This window comes from Scleropages formosus, chromosome 13 (genome assembly GCF_900964775.1).
Source record: "Scleropages formosus chromosome 13, fSclFor1.1, whole genome shotgun sequence".
NCBI classification, from domain to species: Eukaryota; Metazoa; Chordata; class Actinopteri; order Osteoglossiformes; family Osteoglossidae; genus Scleropages; species Scleropages formosus.
In genome coordinates, this window is record NC_041818.1 from 14,280,933 (window position 1) to 14,296,369 (window position 15,437).

At 42.8% G+C, this 15,437-nt stretch overlaps 3 protein-coding genes across 3 annotated transcripts; all 3 read right to left on the bottom strand.

Moving 5' to 3' along the window:
* Positions 1-120: 120 nt before the first annotated feature.
* LOC108929707 (endonuclease domain-containing 1 protein-like) lies at positions 121-4,713 on the bottom strand. The gene is made up of 2 exons (XM_018744407.2): positions 4,232-4,713; positions 121-2,182 (listed from the first exon to the last, which is right to left on the bottom strand). The coding sequence occupies exons 1-2, from the start codon at positions 4,535-4,537 to the stop codon at positions 1,604-1,606; spliced, it is 885 nt and encodes a 294-aa protein (XP_018599923.1). The 5' UTR covers positions 4,538-4,713; the 3' UTR covers positions 121-1,603.
* A 3,355-nt stretch (positions 4,714-8,068) lies between these two features.
* LOC108929712 (endonuclease domain-containing 1 protein-like) lies at positions 8,069-9,859 on the bottom strand. Its single transcript, XM_018744413.1, has 2 exons — positions 9,448-9,859; positions 8,069-8,861 (listed from the first exon to the last, which is right to left on the bottom strand). Exons 1-2 carry the CDS (start codon positions 9,745-9,747, stop codon positions 8,268-8,270), a joined length of 894 nt encoding a protein of 297 aa, XP_018599929.1. The 5' UTR covers positions 9,748-9,859; the 3' UTR covers positions 8,069-8,267.
* Positions 9,860-11,720: 1,861 nt separating this feature from the next.
* Positions 11,721-13,434, bottom strand: LOC108929715 (endonuclease domain-containing 1 protein-like). The gene is made up of 2 exons (XM_018744415.1): positions 13,116-13,434; positions 11,721-12,399 (listed from the first exon to the last, which is right to left on the bottom strand). Exons 1-2 carry the CDS (start codon positions 13,416-13,418, stop codon positions 11,821-11,823), a joined length of 882 nt encoding a protein of 293 aa, XP_018599931.1. The 5' UTR covers positions 13,419-13,434; the 3' UTR covers positions 11,721-11,820.
* Between the last annotated feature and the right edge of the window lie 2,003 nt (positions 13,435-15,437).

Genomic DNA, 15,437 nt, shown 5'->3' on the forward strand with positions numbered 1-15,437 from the left:
CACCTTGCTTGTTTATTGCTATTTTGCTAGCATACATTAGTCAAGCTGCTGCCTTGAGAAATGATATATGAATAGTGAGTCTTGATTCTTGAGTAAATGCAAGGAGCTTTAATTCTGTTTTATATTATTCTTTAAAATAAGAAACTCACATCAGTCTTTGCCAAGTTAAAGCAAAGTTTGAATCATGTGATTCATTTGGTCAACAACTGGTACAGCAATTTAATGAAAAGCTCAGCTGCTGGAAAATCCAGCCAAGTCCATAAATGCTTGAGTTGTGCTGTGGTTTGTTCAGTCTCACCTTTTCAGTGCTTTACTGAATGAGTAGTTTATGTAAGACCTTTCTGTTTCAGATGTAAACCATATGCTTCTGCCCTTTGTACATCGATTTTCTCCAGTTTCCCTTTCCTACTCGTGACTAGTCCTGGGTGTTGTTTTTGTTGGTTGTGCAAATTCTCTGAATGGTTAAAGTTCAGAGATAGGGAGACCGTAGAGGATAAAAGTAGCCTTATGCTCTTAAAACTGTTTACAATGTATTCTGAAAAATGCTGCATCACAGGCTGGAAACGATTGCTTAGAAGTGCCCCACACCTACTATGAGGGGATCAAAGTCATGTTGGAAAGATGCAGCTCAAACCACACTGGAAGCTCCAAGAGCGAACTCCATTGATTGTTGTGTTCCTGAGTTCAATTTCAAAGCACTTGTCAGTTTCTGGAGTGAGAAGAAAAAAAACTGGACTCGATTTAAACTTGCCAGATGCATTGTGATCCAATCCTTTTTATTGCTGTAAAGGCCAAATTATCTCTAAAATACTTAATGAGCTAGCGCTGCTGCCTTACAGTTCCTTAGCTGTTTGGTTGTACCTTTGTGTGGAGTTGCATGCTCTCCTAGTGTCTGTATGGGTTTTCTGTGGCTGCTCTGGTTTCTTCCCAATGTCCAAAGACATGCAGTTCAGGTGCATTGGCAATGCTACAATGCTCATAGTGTGTCTGCCTGTGTGGGTGATTGTGTGCATATTTTCTTACTCTGCAATGGACTGTTGTATGGTGTCGCATCCAGGGTGCACCCATACTAGCCTTGCAGCCAGTGTTTCCGGAGTAAGTGAGATAATCAATGAGCTCTTTTTTGCGGCAGTGTTGTACATTCTGATAAATAGGACAGGAGACACACAATCTGTTGTAAACCTACAGTACAGAGTACTACCAGTGAAGGTGCTGGTTGCTTCACTGAGGGAACCTTTTCTGGGTTGCTGTGCACATTGTGGTGTGTTCATAACAGCTTGTGCTTTAGTGAGCTGATCATGTCATATGTCAAGATGGACAAATTGCAGTGCAACCAAGAAATAAATGTATTATTAATTATTTATTTAAGTATTGACCATTTTCAACTCTAAACTACAGACATCAGGGTTATCCACAAAGTATTGCTGTTTTACCATATGGGTGCTTTTGGAAGGTAAGTACATGTAAACAAATGAACAACAATTGAACAACAGATTTTTGTTTCAAATGATGAAATGTGACATTTTCGGCAATGGCTATGGTGCAGAACACATCACTAAACACGTGACACTGAGGACTGTGCTGTTCCACGCTTGTGCACATTTCAAGATTCGGCAACACAGTCGTTGTAGAAGATCTGGAAATTTTTGTCCACATTCATCTTACTTTTAAGGAACTTTTCGAGGTTCTTGAGCGGCAGCTCTATGACCTGATTGCCGATGTGGTCGTTGAGAGCATACACACCATAGACTGGGAACTTATAACGCACAAAGTAAGGTGCATTGTGGTCAAAGTCTGCACAGCAGTAGGCCGACCACATATACTGCGGGATGGCCACGCGGTCCAGATTGTCCCGGCGGATCATGTTCCCGGAGGTGGTGACTCCAGTCACTATGTAGGCCTTCCCCCGACAGTAGTTGTTGAGACGCAGGCGGATGCGTTCTTCGTGCTTGGCCCAGGAACCGGTGTTGAACTCCCGCACCTGAGGCACCACGTTGGTCAGCGTGTAGGTGGCGGCCTTGTCTATGGGGTCCTCTTGGTGCTGGTCCGGGTTCAGCTGACCCCTCTCGTACCTGTCTACGTCAGCAAAGTCCTCTAGGACTGCTTGTGTGTCCTCAAAGTTCATGTGCATGTGAGTCTGGGGGAAGGGCTCCATGTTGCTGCTCCCCTTTTCTGAGGACAGCTGCCAAAGGAGAAGTGGACACGGCAGGACAGGGATATGGTGGTACAGGGGTTCGAGACGATCACATGAAACAACAATGGAGATAGTGAGCAGAGTCAACAGGTCAGTTTTTTTTTTTTTTAAAAAGTAAGGGTTAGACTACTCATAAAGCGAGCAACTGTCTTGACCTTGTATTTTCCCACAACTGTGACTGTCCCATTCTCTCTGTCATTCCGCTGCATGTCTCTGACCACTTCTTCATTTCTTTTCGACCCTCCCTCACCACTAACTCTTCGTCTCTTCCTGCACCCGTTGTCACCTTTCGCTGCAACTTAAAATCTCTCTCACCTTCCTGTTTTGCTTCTGCTACTCTGGCCGCCCTCCCTTCTGCTCCACAATTCTTAGATCTATCTACAGATGATACCACTAACATTTTCCTGCCAAGTTCCTCTGCCTCTCTCAACCGGTGTTCTACAGGGCTCGGTATTGGGTCCTCTTCTTTTCTCCATCTACACCTCCTCCCTTGGTCCGGTCATAGCCTCCCATGGATTCATATACCACTGCTATGCTGATGATACCCAGCTCTTCCTCTCCTTTCCACCTGGTGCATCAGACATCTCCGCACACATTGCTGCCTGCCTGTCAGACATCTCTTGATGGATGTATGATCACCACCTCCAACTCAACCTCTCCAAACCAGAGATTCTTTACCTCCCAGCTGGCCTGTCCTCCTGTCACGACCTCTCGGTCAAACTGGACAACTCGCTCATTTCGCCTAGTTCCTTTGCTAAGAGTCTGGGAGTAACTATTGATGCGATTCTGTCATTCTCTCAACATATTGAAGCTACAATCCGGTCCTGCAGATACATCCTGCATAATATCCATAGGATCCGTCCCTACCTCACTACTGACTCTGCCCAACTACTTGTCCTGGCCATGGTGACTTCCCACCTGGACTACTGCAACTCTTTTCTGTGTGGCCTTCCTGCTAATGCCATCAAACCTCTACAGCTTCTACAGAATGCTGCTGCACGAGTTGTGTTTGATTTGCCAAAGTGCTCCCATGTGTCTCCTCTACTCATCTCTCTGCATTGGCTTCCAATAGCTGCCTGTATCAAATTCAAAACCCTGGTTACTATGTACAATTGTATCAATAGAACTGCTCCTGGCTATTTACAGGACTTGATCAACCAGTACACCCCAGCCAGGCATCTTTGCTCATCTACTTCTGCTTGCTTGGTGGTCCCGCGCACAAAAGGCAAAGTTTGGAGGTTCTCGGTCCTGGGTGCGTTGTGGTGAAATGACCTTCCCCTGTCACTAAGAACTGCAGAAACTCTGTTTTCAAGAAGGGTCTGAAAACCCACCTTTTCCAGATCCACTTCTCCCAAGATCTCTTCAGCTCTTCTATGGTGTAACTATTCACGCATTGTAACTCCAGAAGCATCCCCAGATACAACCTTTATTCAGCCATTACTCTGGTATTGTACTGCTCATTTGTGTATTTTATAATATTTAATTAAAAAAAAAAAAATAATAAAAAAAAATTGGCGTGGGTATTGTGATTTGTCTATCCTGTGTCTTATGCACCTACTTGAACGATGAACCTCGGTGCAGCAAGTGGTAGGGAACAAACCTCGGTTTGCTTGAGACTTTCACGTCTCCAGCTATGTCTCTTTCAATGTAATACATAAATTGTACTTTTACTGAGATGTACGTCGCTTTGGACAAAAGCGTCTGCTAAATGAATAAATGTAAATGTAGATGATCGGCCCTATGCATATTTCCTCATTTGCATATTATTTGCAGAACATATCACTTTGGCTTTAGATAAAAGTTTGCCATTCTTTTTGGTTTTTACTCTGTTGCTTTAACTAAAAATATGTTTTAACTCTTTTGAGGACTCCACATATACATAAGTTTGTTATGTTATCATAATACTTGCGCACATGTATCCTTGATTTCTCATTATACAGAGCTCGTATTAACGTGGACTAAACACAATGAATTGTTTGCAGAGATGTTCGAAATGCTAAGAGGGTCTATTAGAGATGGTGCAGGAACCGGACTCACCTGCGGCTCATACATCCAGGGAAAGTCGACTCGCTTCTCCCCGTCGGACTTCTTGAAGGTGTAGGCGGAATAGATGGGGATGTGCTTCTGGGGGTCGTAGAGGGTGGCATAGCGGGGCTTGTTCTCGTACCGCTGGCAGATCTTCTTCAAGGAGGTGCTGAGGTAGCCCCGTGGCGGGGTGCCCATGAAAAGGGAGTCCTTGCACCGTTCTGCATGGTTGAAGTCTTCCACCACACCTGCGTGACCCATGGGGGCACAGACCAGCAGCAACAAGGCCAGGGCGTCCAACAATGTTAGGTATGTCATAATGGGAGAAAGGCAGCAGTCTGAGCCTGGTTGTGTGGTCCTGTCTGGCTTTCTCACTCTCTCTGGCACTAGGGGCTCGCTCCCCCGATTAGCTCTGACTCCTTGTCGCTCTCTTGCCCTCTCTGTGCCTGTCACGCTCGCTCTCTCCCTTAGTGCCGAGACGGACTCCCTCCCTCGCTTTCTTGTGGGACTGGCTCTGGGCTGGGACGCTTTGCCATATATTCCTTACACTTGGTTTCCATTTATGCAAAGCGGCAGCAAAGAGTCGATGGATCAGCCATCCCTGAACATGCTGGCTCCTGACAGATGAACTTGCATCTGTGTCGCTACCTGACTCCAGATCCAAATGTATTTTTTGAAAGTAGTTAATGCCCCGAATAAGGCTCTTGTCTAGAAAGAGGTGAATGGATAGGTACAACTGCAGTTTCCCTCTTTTCTCTTCACCTCTTCACTTCCACTGCTCTTTGGAACTGGGCCTACAGTGTGTCCTATTGTTGACTGCACATAATTTCTGCCGCATTCTTACAAAATCATGCAGCGCCAACACTCCAAAGTGCCAGCATCAAGGCTTCCGGCCACATGTGTTGCCATTTTAGTCTTCATTTTTGCCACCATTTCTGGTCCCTCCACCTTAAAGCAACAATTTGCTTTTATCTTCATATCAAAATCATCTCTGAAAAGTTTTATAATCAATTATTTTAGACTGAGAAAGAAAGTATTGCTTAATGTCTTCGTGAATTCTGCCTTCTATAAGGGAAATACCTGCTGACACTGAAAATTTGGCAACAAACCGCTCCTTCAGCTGCTTGTGATATAGCATAACACATAATGCAAGAAATGAGTTAATGCATAAAGAGAGAGGGACTTTTACATAATGAAAAATTGCCTGTTGAACATAAAAATGAAAAAAATAAATTTATCAGTTTAATACATTGATACATATTAACTAATATATAATATCATACATCTTTTTGTATGTATAATTTTTCTTTCTTGTCCACATTAAAAGTGACCACTGATGACTAGCTACCAAGTCAGCTACTAGATGAGCTTTTTAAAATGGGAATGTTGCTGGTTTTTACTGGATTGAATGGGAACTACATTGAAGGTACTAGTTCAGTTTTACTGTGATGGACTAGTGTCCTGTCCCAAGTGTATCCCCCAGCCTTGTGCCCTGTGATTTCGGAATAGGCTCCGGACCGGCACGACCCTGATCGGGACAAGTGGTTTACAAAAGTGAGTAAGCAAGCAAGTGATTTCAGTTCTATACCAAGTGGGTCTTACTGAACTGAATCCAGACATACTCTTAATAAATCAACAAATGAACAGCTTATGTGATGGATCTTCTCCTGTGTTAGCGTGCAGGATGGTTAGAACTTTTTATCATGTTTGGTCACTATTGATAAATTAATCCTTCACAGTATGTTCTGTTTTATAGCTTGGAACGACACAGCATCCTCAAACGGCAAGGCTTCTGAACTACAATATCAGACATTGGGGAGTAATGAGCGCCACAGTGCTAGGAAGAGTTAGAACCAAAATGTACCCATGTATGGTTCTGTCTCTTTTCTAGCCAGAGCTTGCTGCCCTCTGCGTATCATCAGCACCTTCAATGTCCAGCACTCATAGCAAACCCAGGAGCAGCAATGTGTTTAGCCTTATCAGATGATAGGGCTCTATATGTAAAAGCTTTCTGTGTGAATTTGCTGTGTACATTTGCCTGTGAAGAGAAGCATTGTGAGAGGTGTAGCTGGACTTCTTCAGTGGAACAGTTCTTATCTCACCTAAACTTATCTCATTACCTTGAAAATGACTGTGGGATTGACTCCCACGGTGCTCCTCCCGGCTAAGGGAAATTTGTACACATGGCACAGCAGGTGTACTCTATTCATAAGCTAACACACTTTTGGGAAAATTGAAGTCAAGACCTGGTCTCTGCAATAAAAGGCATTAAAACTCCTGAAACCAATGGAACAAACAGTCTTCACATTGCCATTGCAAGTTATGCACTCCAGATTTTTCTCTGGAGCCCCATGAAGGGTTATGCTCCCAGGTCCATCACACTTGGGACATCAAAACCCTCTTTCTGTGTTTAATTTCCCACTTTGTAGCCCACGTTCTTGACTTGTGTTGTATATTGTGTTCCAGAGGAGGGAGGGCATGGTGGTGCAGCGGGTTTGGCCAGGTCCTGCTCTCTGGCGGGTCTGGGGTTTGAGTTCTGCTTGGGATGCCTTACGACAGACTGGCGTCCCATCCTGGGTGTGTCCCCTCCCCCTACAGCCTTGTGCCCTGTGTTCCTGGGATGAGCTCCGGTTTGCCAAGTGGTTTCAGATCGTGTGTTTGTGTGTTTCAGAGGATTCCAAAAGGACTAGATTGTAGTGATTACTATAAGCTTAGCACAGTTATATAGCTGTTATTTTTGCATGATATTCAAATATTTTGACAGTAATTTATAATTTTTCTCATTTCTTTTTTAAGAAGCTGTAAATTATGCCGCATCAAGCAAAATATATAAACAATAGCCATACTTAATTTAATTCTCTTGGAATTTATAAATATCTAAATGCCAGGCCATGTCTTTACAAAGTAGAATTACTTTGTGACAAATCTCATGAAGTAGAATATTTCAGCACTTTATAAACGCTGCGTGTCATTTTTGACACTATGAATAACTGGACTTCAGGAGTAACAACAAATGGCTCTCTCACAGCAGTGTTACATCAGTATTTTATTTATTGCTGTCCACACATGTTTGCATTTTGTCGTTTGTTATCCTTTCCATTGCTGCATATTATGGTTGTTATCTCTATAATCACTTTCGTTTGTATTGTAATCCTTGTCCTATACAGCTGTGACTCCAAATCCTCAAAAAGCTTTCTGGACTGAGAGACAATCATGGTGATTCTGTATTAATAAAATTATTTTAAATATGTATTTTGAAACTAATTAGGCTATAAATTAGATTAGTTCAGAATGACAATTTGAAATTTGTATGATTGTTTTGGACTTCTGCATCACATATGAACAATTTTCTGTTTCATAAATATGCATTGACTCTCAATTGAACCTAGTCACTTGTTCTGGAGAAGCAACATGTTTTTTTCCAGCATCCTTCTATGCTTTGTCTACACTGAGCTCAGCTAATGCTGGATGGAGAAATAGCAGATGATGGTCAAATCTCAATGGTCACTTATAAGGAAAGCACATTTTTCAGATCACAGACATGTAATTCATTTTATTTAAAATGTTTGAAAGCTGGCTGAATGAGTCAATCACTCTAGTCACAAGAACATCTTTATTGGATTTCTACAGAAGTGAATGCATGAACATAACGAGCATTATGAACATGGTTCTCATATATATATCTTTTATATGTCTTTTTCAGGTACAGTTTGCTGGACAGAATTAACCTGACAGCTGAATACTTAAACAGTGACAAAGATGCATGTTGATGTCGTTTTAGCAAAAATAGAATTATGGAACACAGGATAAACAGTGTTTTTTAAAGCAAAATCAACACATTAACAGTATTTAAAAAGCTAAAACTTCTCATGTTGACTGTTGAATTTAAAAGCAATGCCACTCATGATCTTTTTGATGAAGAGATTTTACTTGGCTGTGGAATTTATAGGGACCTACAATAACCGACTGTCACAATAACTTTGAGAGAAGAGTGGATGTGTTTTCTCCACATGTGGAAATAACACCAGAAACCAGGGAATCTAGAAAGTCAACGACTGTGGGGTGAGGCTGGGGGCACACAGTCATCCACAAAGATCTGGAAATTCTTGTCCACAAAGGTGGAAGACTTGAGAAAGTCCTCCAGCTTCTTGACAGACATCTCTACAACCTTGTTGTTCACTTTGTCATTGAGGCCATAATGGGCAAAGGCGGGAAACTTGTAACGCTCCTCATAAGGCGCATTGTGATCAAAGTCTGTGCAGCAGTAGGCAGACCACAAGTATGTGGGGATGGCCACACGGTCGATGTTGTGGTGCCGAATCATGTTGCCTGATGTGGTGATGCCAGTCACCACATACGCTTTGCCCCGGCAATAGTTGTTGAGTCGTTTGCGGATGCGATGCTCCTGGGCCTTCCATGGGCCAATGTTGAACTCCCGTACCTGTGGTACCACATTGGTCAAGGTATAGGTAGCTGCCTTGTCATCGGGGTCAGCCTGATGCTCATCTGGACTGAGGTGGCCACGCTCATAGCTAACAGCATTGGCGTAGTCTTCAAGCACGGCCTGGGCATCCTCAAAGTTGTGGTGCGTTTGTCCCTGGGGAAATGGCTGCATCTCGCCTGTGTCTGATGAGGTTGACAGCTTGGATGAAAAATGAAAGAATTACCATATTTTTTACAAAATGCATTAATTTTACATTATAAATATATGCTATTTCAAGAACATCCAAGACAAAGTCAAAACAGGTTCTGACTGTGCTCACCTTTGGTGGTCAGTTTCCGCTCTTGTGGTGACAATTATGATGAGGCTTGAAAATGTGTGATTGACTCAATGTCTGTTTGTGGAAACATTATGTCTGTGCTTCACCTGTCTAGATTTTCATGAATTAATTCAAGAGTTTCTGAAAAAAATTCTATTATACAAGCTGCTATAAAAGCCCTACTTGCTCGGCCTGTTGTGTAAAAAGTATTTTGACCTAACCAGAACCTGTCTGGTTCTGACAAGTCTTGATGATTTCATGTCAAATGTACTAATCTGTCTTTGTATCAGATTCCAGGATACCTCCTGAGGTATGTATAACATTTTAGAAAAACAGAATTAGATTCTTTACACTTGTCTACAGAAGACATCATTGAAAGACCTTTTGCCCATTATGAGCACATGTAGAATTTACTCACAGGAAGAAGGTCTACAGGCATTGTGTGCAAACGTGAGTGATAGGTTGTACCTGGGGCTCGAACATCCAGGGTGCATCCACCATCTTCTCCCCATCAGAACGCTTGAAGGTATAGGCAGAGTAAACAGGGACGTGGTCGATGGTGTCGTAAAGGGTGATGTATCGAGGCTTGAAGTTGTATCGCTGGCAAATCATCTTTAGAGAATGGTCCTCCAGTCCCACCGGCGGGGTACCCATGTAGAGAAATTCCCGGCACTCCGGGGAAAGCTCGTTCTCCACACTGGCCCATACCTCCACCACACCTGCTGACAGGGCTGCCATCACTGCCACCAGGCTCCAGAGCATCGCCATGGGAATCGCAGAACGAAAAGGAACTTGAAGCTCAGGCCAACGTTTCTCTAAGCAGCTGCCTGTCTGCTGCGGATTGCGAGGACTATGGGGAAACAGCAGCTGGTGTGCTCTCCCGGTGAATGTGTGTCCTTGTGCTGGCTGCTATGTGCGTGATATAAAAGACTGCCTGGCAGAATTAGCTGTCTCTAATCTGGCACAAGTATGCAAAGTCAGGAAGACTCTCTCCCAGCTGGGGCTCCATGCCATTGGCTCTCTCTCGGCTCACTGTGTGCAAAAGAAGCTGGCCAACAGAAGATAAAGCTGGTGGAAGAATGATCTGTGTGTCCTGGGGTGCTGGGAGTTTCTTTTGGGCTTATACTCTTATATGTCGTTCCAAGGTCAAATCCCACACTGCTGGAGGAAATGAAGCCCCCCACTGAACAGAAGAGAGGACCCAGTGACTACAGGATCTACCACAGGATAAAGTCAACGAAGCACAGTCAACAGAGGACACAGTCAGCTGAGCACACTGAAAAGCACAGCACACAGTGCACAGTGAGTGCAAAATTCATGCCAAATAAGTTTTCTGTCATTTTGCTTTGAGGGCTCCGTAGATCAAATCTGCATTTCTCAGTAGTGATGCCATATGTTACATATCCAGAGCACTCTGGTTTTTAAAGTGACTCAAGCTGACCTCTGACCCCATGACACCTAAGCCATGATGAAAGATGAGAAAGAAAGAAAGACCCACCACCCAGTTTGACCAACATTTGGTTCCATAGCCAATTTCAGTCCCATCTGATGATGTTTTTTTTTTTAATTCCAAAGTGATCTGTTTTCTTTCTGACAGTGTTAAGGACTACTTAGACCATTACCACTTTCTGCCCGATTGCTTTCTATTTCAGTCGAAGTGATTTAAATTTGTGATGTTTGCCATTACTTTTAGCAGCTCCTTTTGTGTGGGCTCTGGTTTCTTGCTTATTTGTAAGGTTTTCATGCAATTTTTTTTATTATCTGCCATTTGGTTGCATTTAACTCACATTTTCCTCTTTATTTTTTCTTTATTTTTATTTCTGCAAAGACAAAATATGGGGTTGGGGCTGCTTTATATCCTCCGTACCTATATATTATACACTGAGATATTTAATGTTATTTTCTGGAAATGTTATTTTCCTTCTTGTGGCAAATACACTTCTAAAATGAATTCCTCTGAGAGGTGCAGGAGAATGTAGTTGTTTATGCTGGCAAATAGAATTGCACTGTATGAGTTACCTCATGTTTAAAGGGTGACTTGTGAATGATCAGTTATCAACATATAAAAGTTGTGGTTTTTTGTGAAATTCTTTAAAAAGACTCTATGGGTTTTAAAATACACTTTTTATTGGGTTTAGTTTGTGAGATATTTTTACAGTTACAGCATAATACATCGTCACAGAGCTTTTCAGCTGACAAATTATAGCACAGAAAGGGAGCCTGAGGAACATTACCAAATAATCAGTCCCAGAAATCTGTTGATCTGAAAAATTTATTACATTGGGACAGAGAGGTATGAAACACAAGAAACAGAATCCCAATACCTTTAAACACTGAAACAGACCCTAATAATCAGTGTTATTATTAAATATTTACTTAGCTGATGTTTTTCTTTTAAAGAAGTAACTGTTTGGGCTGTGTTTACTAGAGAAATTCAGTGTAAGTACCTTATTGAAGGGTCTCATGGCAGTACTATGAGGCTTACGTTTACCTGATGCATTTCTCCACAGCAACTAACAGTGTTAAGATACCCACAATTATTTACCAGTCATTTGTACATCAGGGCAATTTTTACTGGAGTAGTTTAGGGTAAGTACCTTGATCAAGGATACTATAGCCAGAGATGAGATTTTAAGCTATGATCTTTGGCTCCAGAGGCAGCAGCTCTAACCACTATGCTTAACAACTGTATCACCTGCCACTCAGGTAATTACAAAGAATGATGTGAAATTGCACTTTGGCTCATCCAAAGGTTACATTTTACTTGGCTGCTTTTAACCACTATAGAATTCCAGGCTAAATAGAACATTTCAAATGCAAAAAGTTACTGAGGGTTAAAATTCACACCTCTGGGATGCAGTTACTTGCAAAGAGTTGGAAGTTCTGGTCTACAGGCATCTGCTGCTTGATTAGAGTTTCAATCCTCTTTTGAGACACCTCCATTATGAAGCTACTGGCAACCTCATTGAGGCCATACGCGGCAAAGGATGGGAACTTGTAGCGTATATCGTAGGGGGCATTAGTGTCAAAGTCAGGACAACAGTACGCTGACCAGATATACTTCGGTATGGCCACCCGGTTCACGTTGTCCCTACGGATTGTGTTTCCTGTTGTGGTGACACCAGTAACCACATAGGCCGTGCTGTGGCAGTAGTTGTTGAGCCTCTGACGTACATTGTTGAGGTGGTGGGACCACTGTGTACGGTAGAAGTCCTTCACCTGCGGCACCACATTTGTTAGAGTGTAAGTTGCAGCTTTGTCATCTGGGTCCGCCTGGTGCTCATCTGGGTTCAGCTGACCACGCACGTACATTACACTGTCAGCATAGTCTTCCAGCACGGCTTGGGCCTCATCTAGCTTCAGTTCGGGCAGCACTTCAAGGAAGGGAAGCATGTTGTCTGTAGCAGATGGACTGGAGAGCTAGAGGGGAAATGGAAGAAACGCAAGTTTAAATTGAATCTGAAGCAGGACTGGATTTAACAGCCTTAGAGGTAGGGTCATAGTAGTAGGGATTTTTGTAGCCCAGCAAAGTAGTCATTTTTACTGGTGTTCTGTGGACAAGGACCCCAGTGCCCTTATGTGGGATTCCAGGTGATTTCTGGGTATAGTTACAGTATAACTAAAATTAGAAGGTCCAAATTTAAACATTCACTGTTATTACTAGGCAATTTTTTGAGTTCCCTTTGTGAGTTGTTGGTATGTTTGGGAACAGTCAAATTTCCAAAGAATTTCCAACAACAAAGAAACTCTGCATTTCTCTTTGTGCCCTCTCTCAGATCCCTATCTGCAGCTGTGCTACTTTTTATTGTTCGCATTAAATTGTGCTGCTTACACACTGCATTCTTTTTGCTTTTCCAAAGCAAGCAGTATTTCTACATTTTCCTACGAAATTGCAGTTCAGAGCTAGGTTTTCAGCGAAAAAATTTTGATTAAGGGCTCAACAGCAGAGATTAAGACCCACATCCATGTGCTTTGCGATATCACATGCAATGTAATGCCTGGTTCTTTCTTGTTTACTATGCAACTCTTGCTCAGTTCTGGCTTCCCTGCTGCTATTCGTTCATTATGGACACTTGGCATGCGTTCAGTGATGGCGCATGACACTGTGCATGTCAGCGCGGACGAGAATCTCCTACCTGTGGTTCGTACATCCAGGGAAAGTTAATGTGCTTCTCGCCATCAGACCGCTTGAAGGTGTAGGCAGAGTAGAAGGGGATCCGCTTTGAGGAGTCGTACAGGGTGGCGTACCGAGGCTGGTTGTTGTAACGCTGGCAGATGCTTTGGAAGTCTTTGTTCTGGACACCGGTGGGCGGCTGCTGCTTGTAGAGAAAGTGTGCGCATTCCCTGAATGAGCTGTCCACACTGAGCTGCCCCAGGCCTACGAAACATGCCAGCACCAGCAGCACGGAGCCCAGCTGGGACTCCACAGATAGGGACATGGTTAGTAGCGAGGCGGAAAACCTCCTTCCTCTGTCTGTGTGAGCAGGGGAATGGAGAACGGAGGGAAAAGGGACAGGAAGGACAAGGAAAGCACTAGAAGGTGGAGCCTCATATCCTGGTGATGGCATCGGTTCTCATCGGCTGTCCACACTCCTGCCTCTCTCACTTACTCTCTCTCACTACCCATTAGCAGCATACACTTTGAGAATAAAATTATGTGATGCAATTTAATGAAAATAAGTGAAAATCTGCAATTTTTATATTTCCACTGTTTCTAAACTGGTTGACAGTTTATGTCATTGTATGAGCTGTGCCTCCTTAAAATATATATTAATTAAAAATTTATATTACGCATGACCAGTGGGTGAACATTCTACACCCCCCTGTTTCCCTGTTTCCTTGTTGTCTGTCTTCCTCTCAATATATCATTTTTATTGTCACTGCCACAAAAAGCCATATTTGGTTAGAAAAGGAGTAAACAGCTCTGAGGTGTGGATATAAAATGTTTCTTGCAAAATTCAAATGTGCACACAAGAGATTAGTTCTTTTCTGCCTCTTTCACAGTCAGCTGGGGCCTGACAGCAGAACAGCTCTGTGTGCCACCAGTTGATGAGTATACTGATAGGTTTGCAAATGTGGGTCTTAGGACTGGGTCAAACCTGGAAGCTCCCAGGCCCTGTCATTGGATTAGTGCTTATCTGGGTACTGTTTTGCCTTTTTGTGGCAGTGTTGTTACATATGGGCATGAGTAAGCGTCACGCTAAGTATGGTTCCACCACTGATAACTTCTAGGGTCTGTCTAAAGAGAAGGGTCCAGATCTCCTTCTGCAGAGTGTAGTGAGCAGACCTTGTGACCTCTTTACTTTTTTTGTCAGTTTATACAGCCAGAATCACTTTAATTGGTGAACTAATTTAAACAGTCATGAACCTTGGAGCTTAGCTGCAGAAAACCAAAACACTACACATACCCTAAATTAGCAGGACTGGTAATGACACATGTACTGCAAACAAGTTATTGCACATTTAGAAAGTTATGGAACTTCTCCTAATGTGACTCAGGCTCATTATAGTGACTGACAGTGAAGCCTTTATTGCTGATCACCAGAAAGGTAGTTGCTGTATAATAAGACCAAGTTGGACACACAGAGTGGCAAAGCATGGAAGATCACATCTCTTGCCAACTACTCTGGGAATGGGCTGGCAGTAGGTGGTATAGTAATGTACTAATTAAGACATTTATGGACACAGGTTGTCCCACAATGTGCTATGAAAAGTTGAAGTGTTTTAGAAATAGCCATGTCTATACCAGGAGTCTAACTTGTGTCTGATTATTCAAAAAGGCAACTGGAGGTTACAGGTAGGATTTGGATGGCGAGAATGTGGTCCCTTTATGAGAACATAAAGGAAATACTGACACAAAGTGTATGAATACCATGTTGGGCCTCACAGTTTCAGTTCACCTTGGCGTTGATTGTACCATTATTATGCTGTTCAAACCGTTCATTGACCACACATTCCCTATTGATGTAGAGGATTCCATTACCATCAAAGTAGAAAAGATTCATAGGATCATAGGATTAATGTGAACATTCAGCATTGCTTTGTATTTATTGACATTTACCTCCATTCTAAGGCAATCAGTAGTCCTAAACTGTGCCAAGAAAATGCACCTTACATCAGCAGAAAAATCCACTATGGGAAACACTGTTGTGGCACACAGACTTGCTTGGTGAGTAATACAAATGTATCCATCCAATTGTTGAGAATAATGGGAAGGATAACACATTACCTTTCCCCGCTGTTTAGTAAACTGCTCTTTATGGTTTTATGCACTGCTTTACCTACATGCAAACATCACTTCAGCCCCTGTTCCATATTAGACATCAGTAAATTGTGTGATGTTCATTCCTGAAGTCCCTGCCAAACGTGCCTCAACCATCAGCTCCCTGAGTTGCTGAGACCTGTCCAGCACTTTTATGTATGACCAACAAGCGTTATGGGATGCTAATTGTACAAGT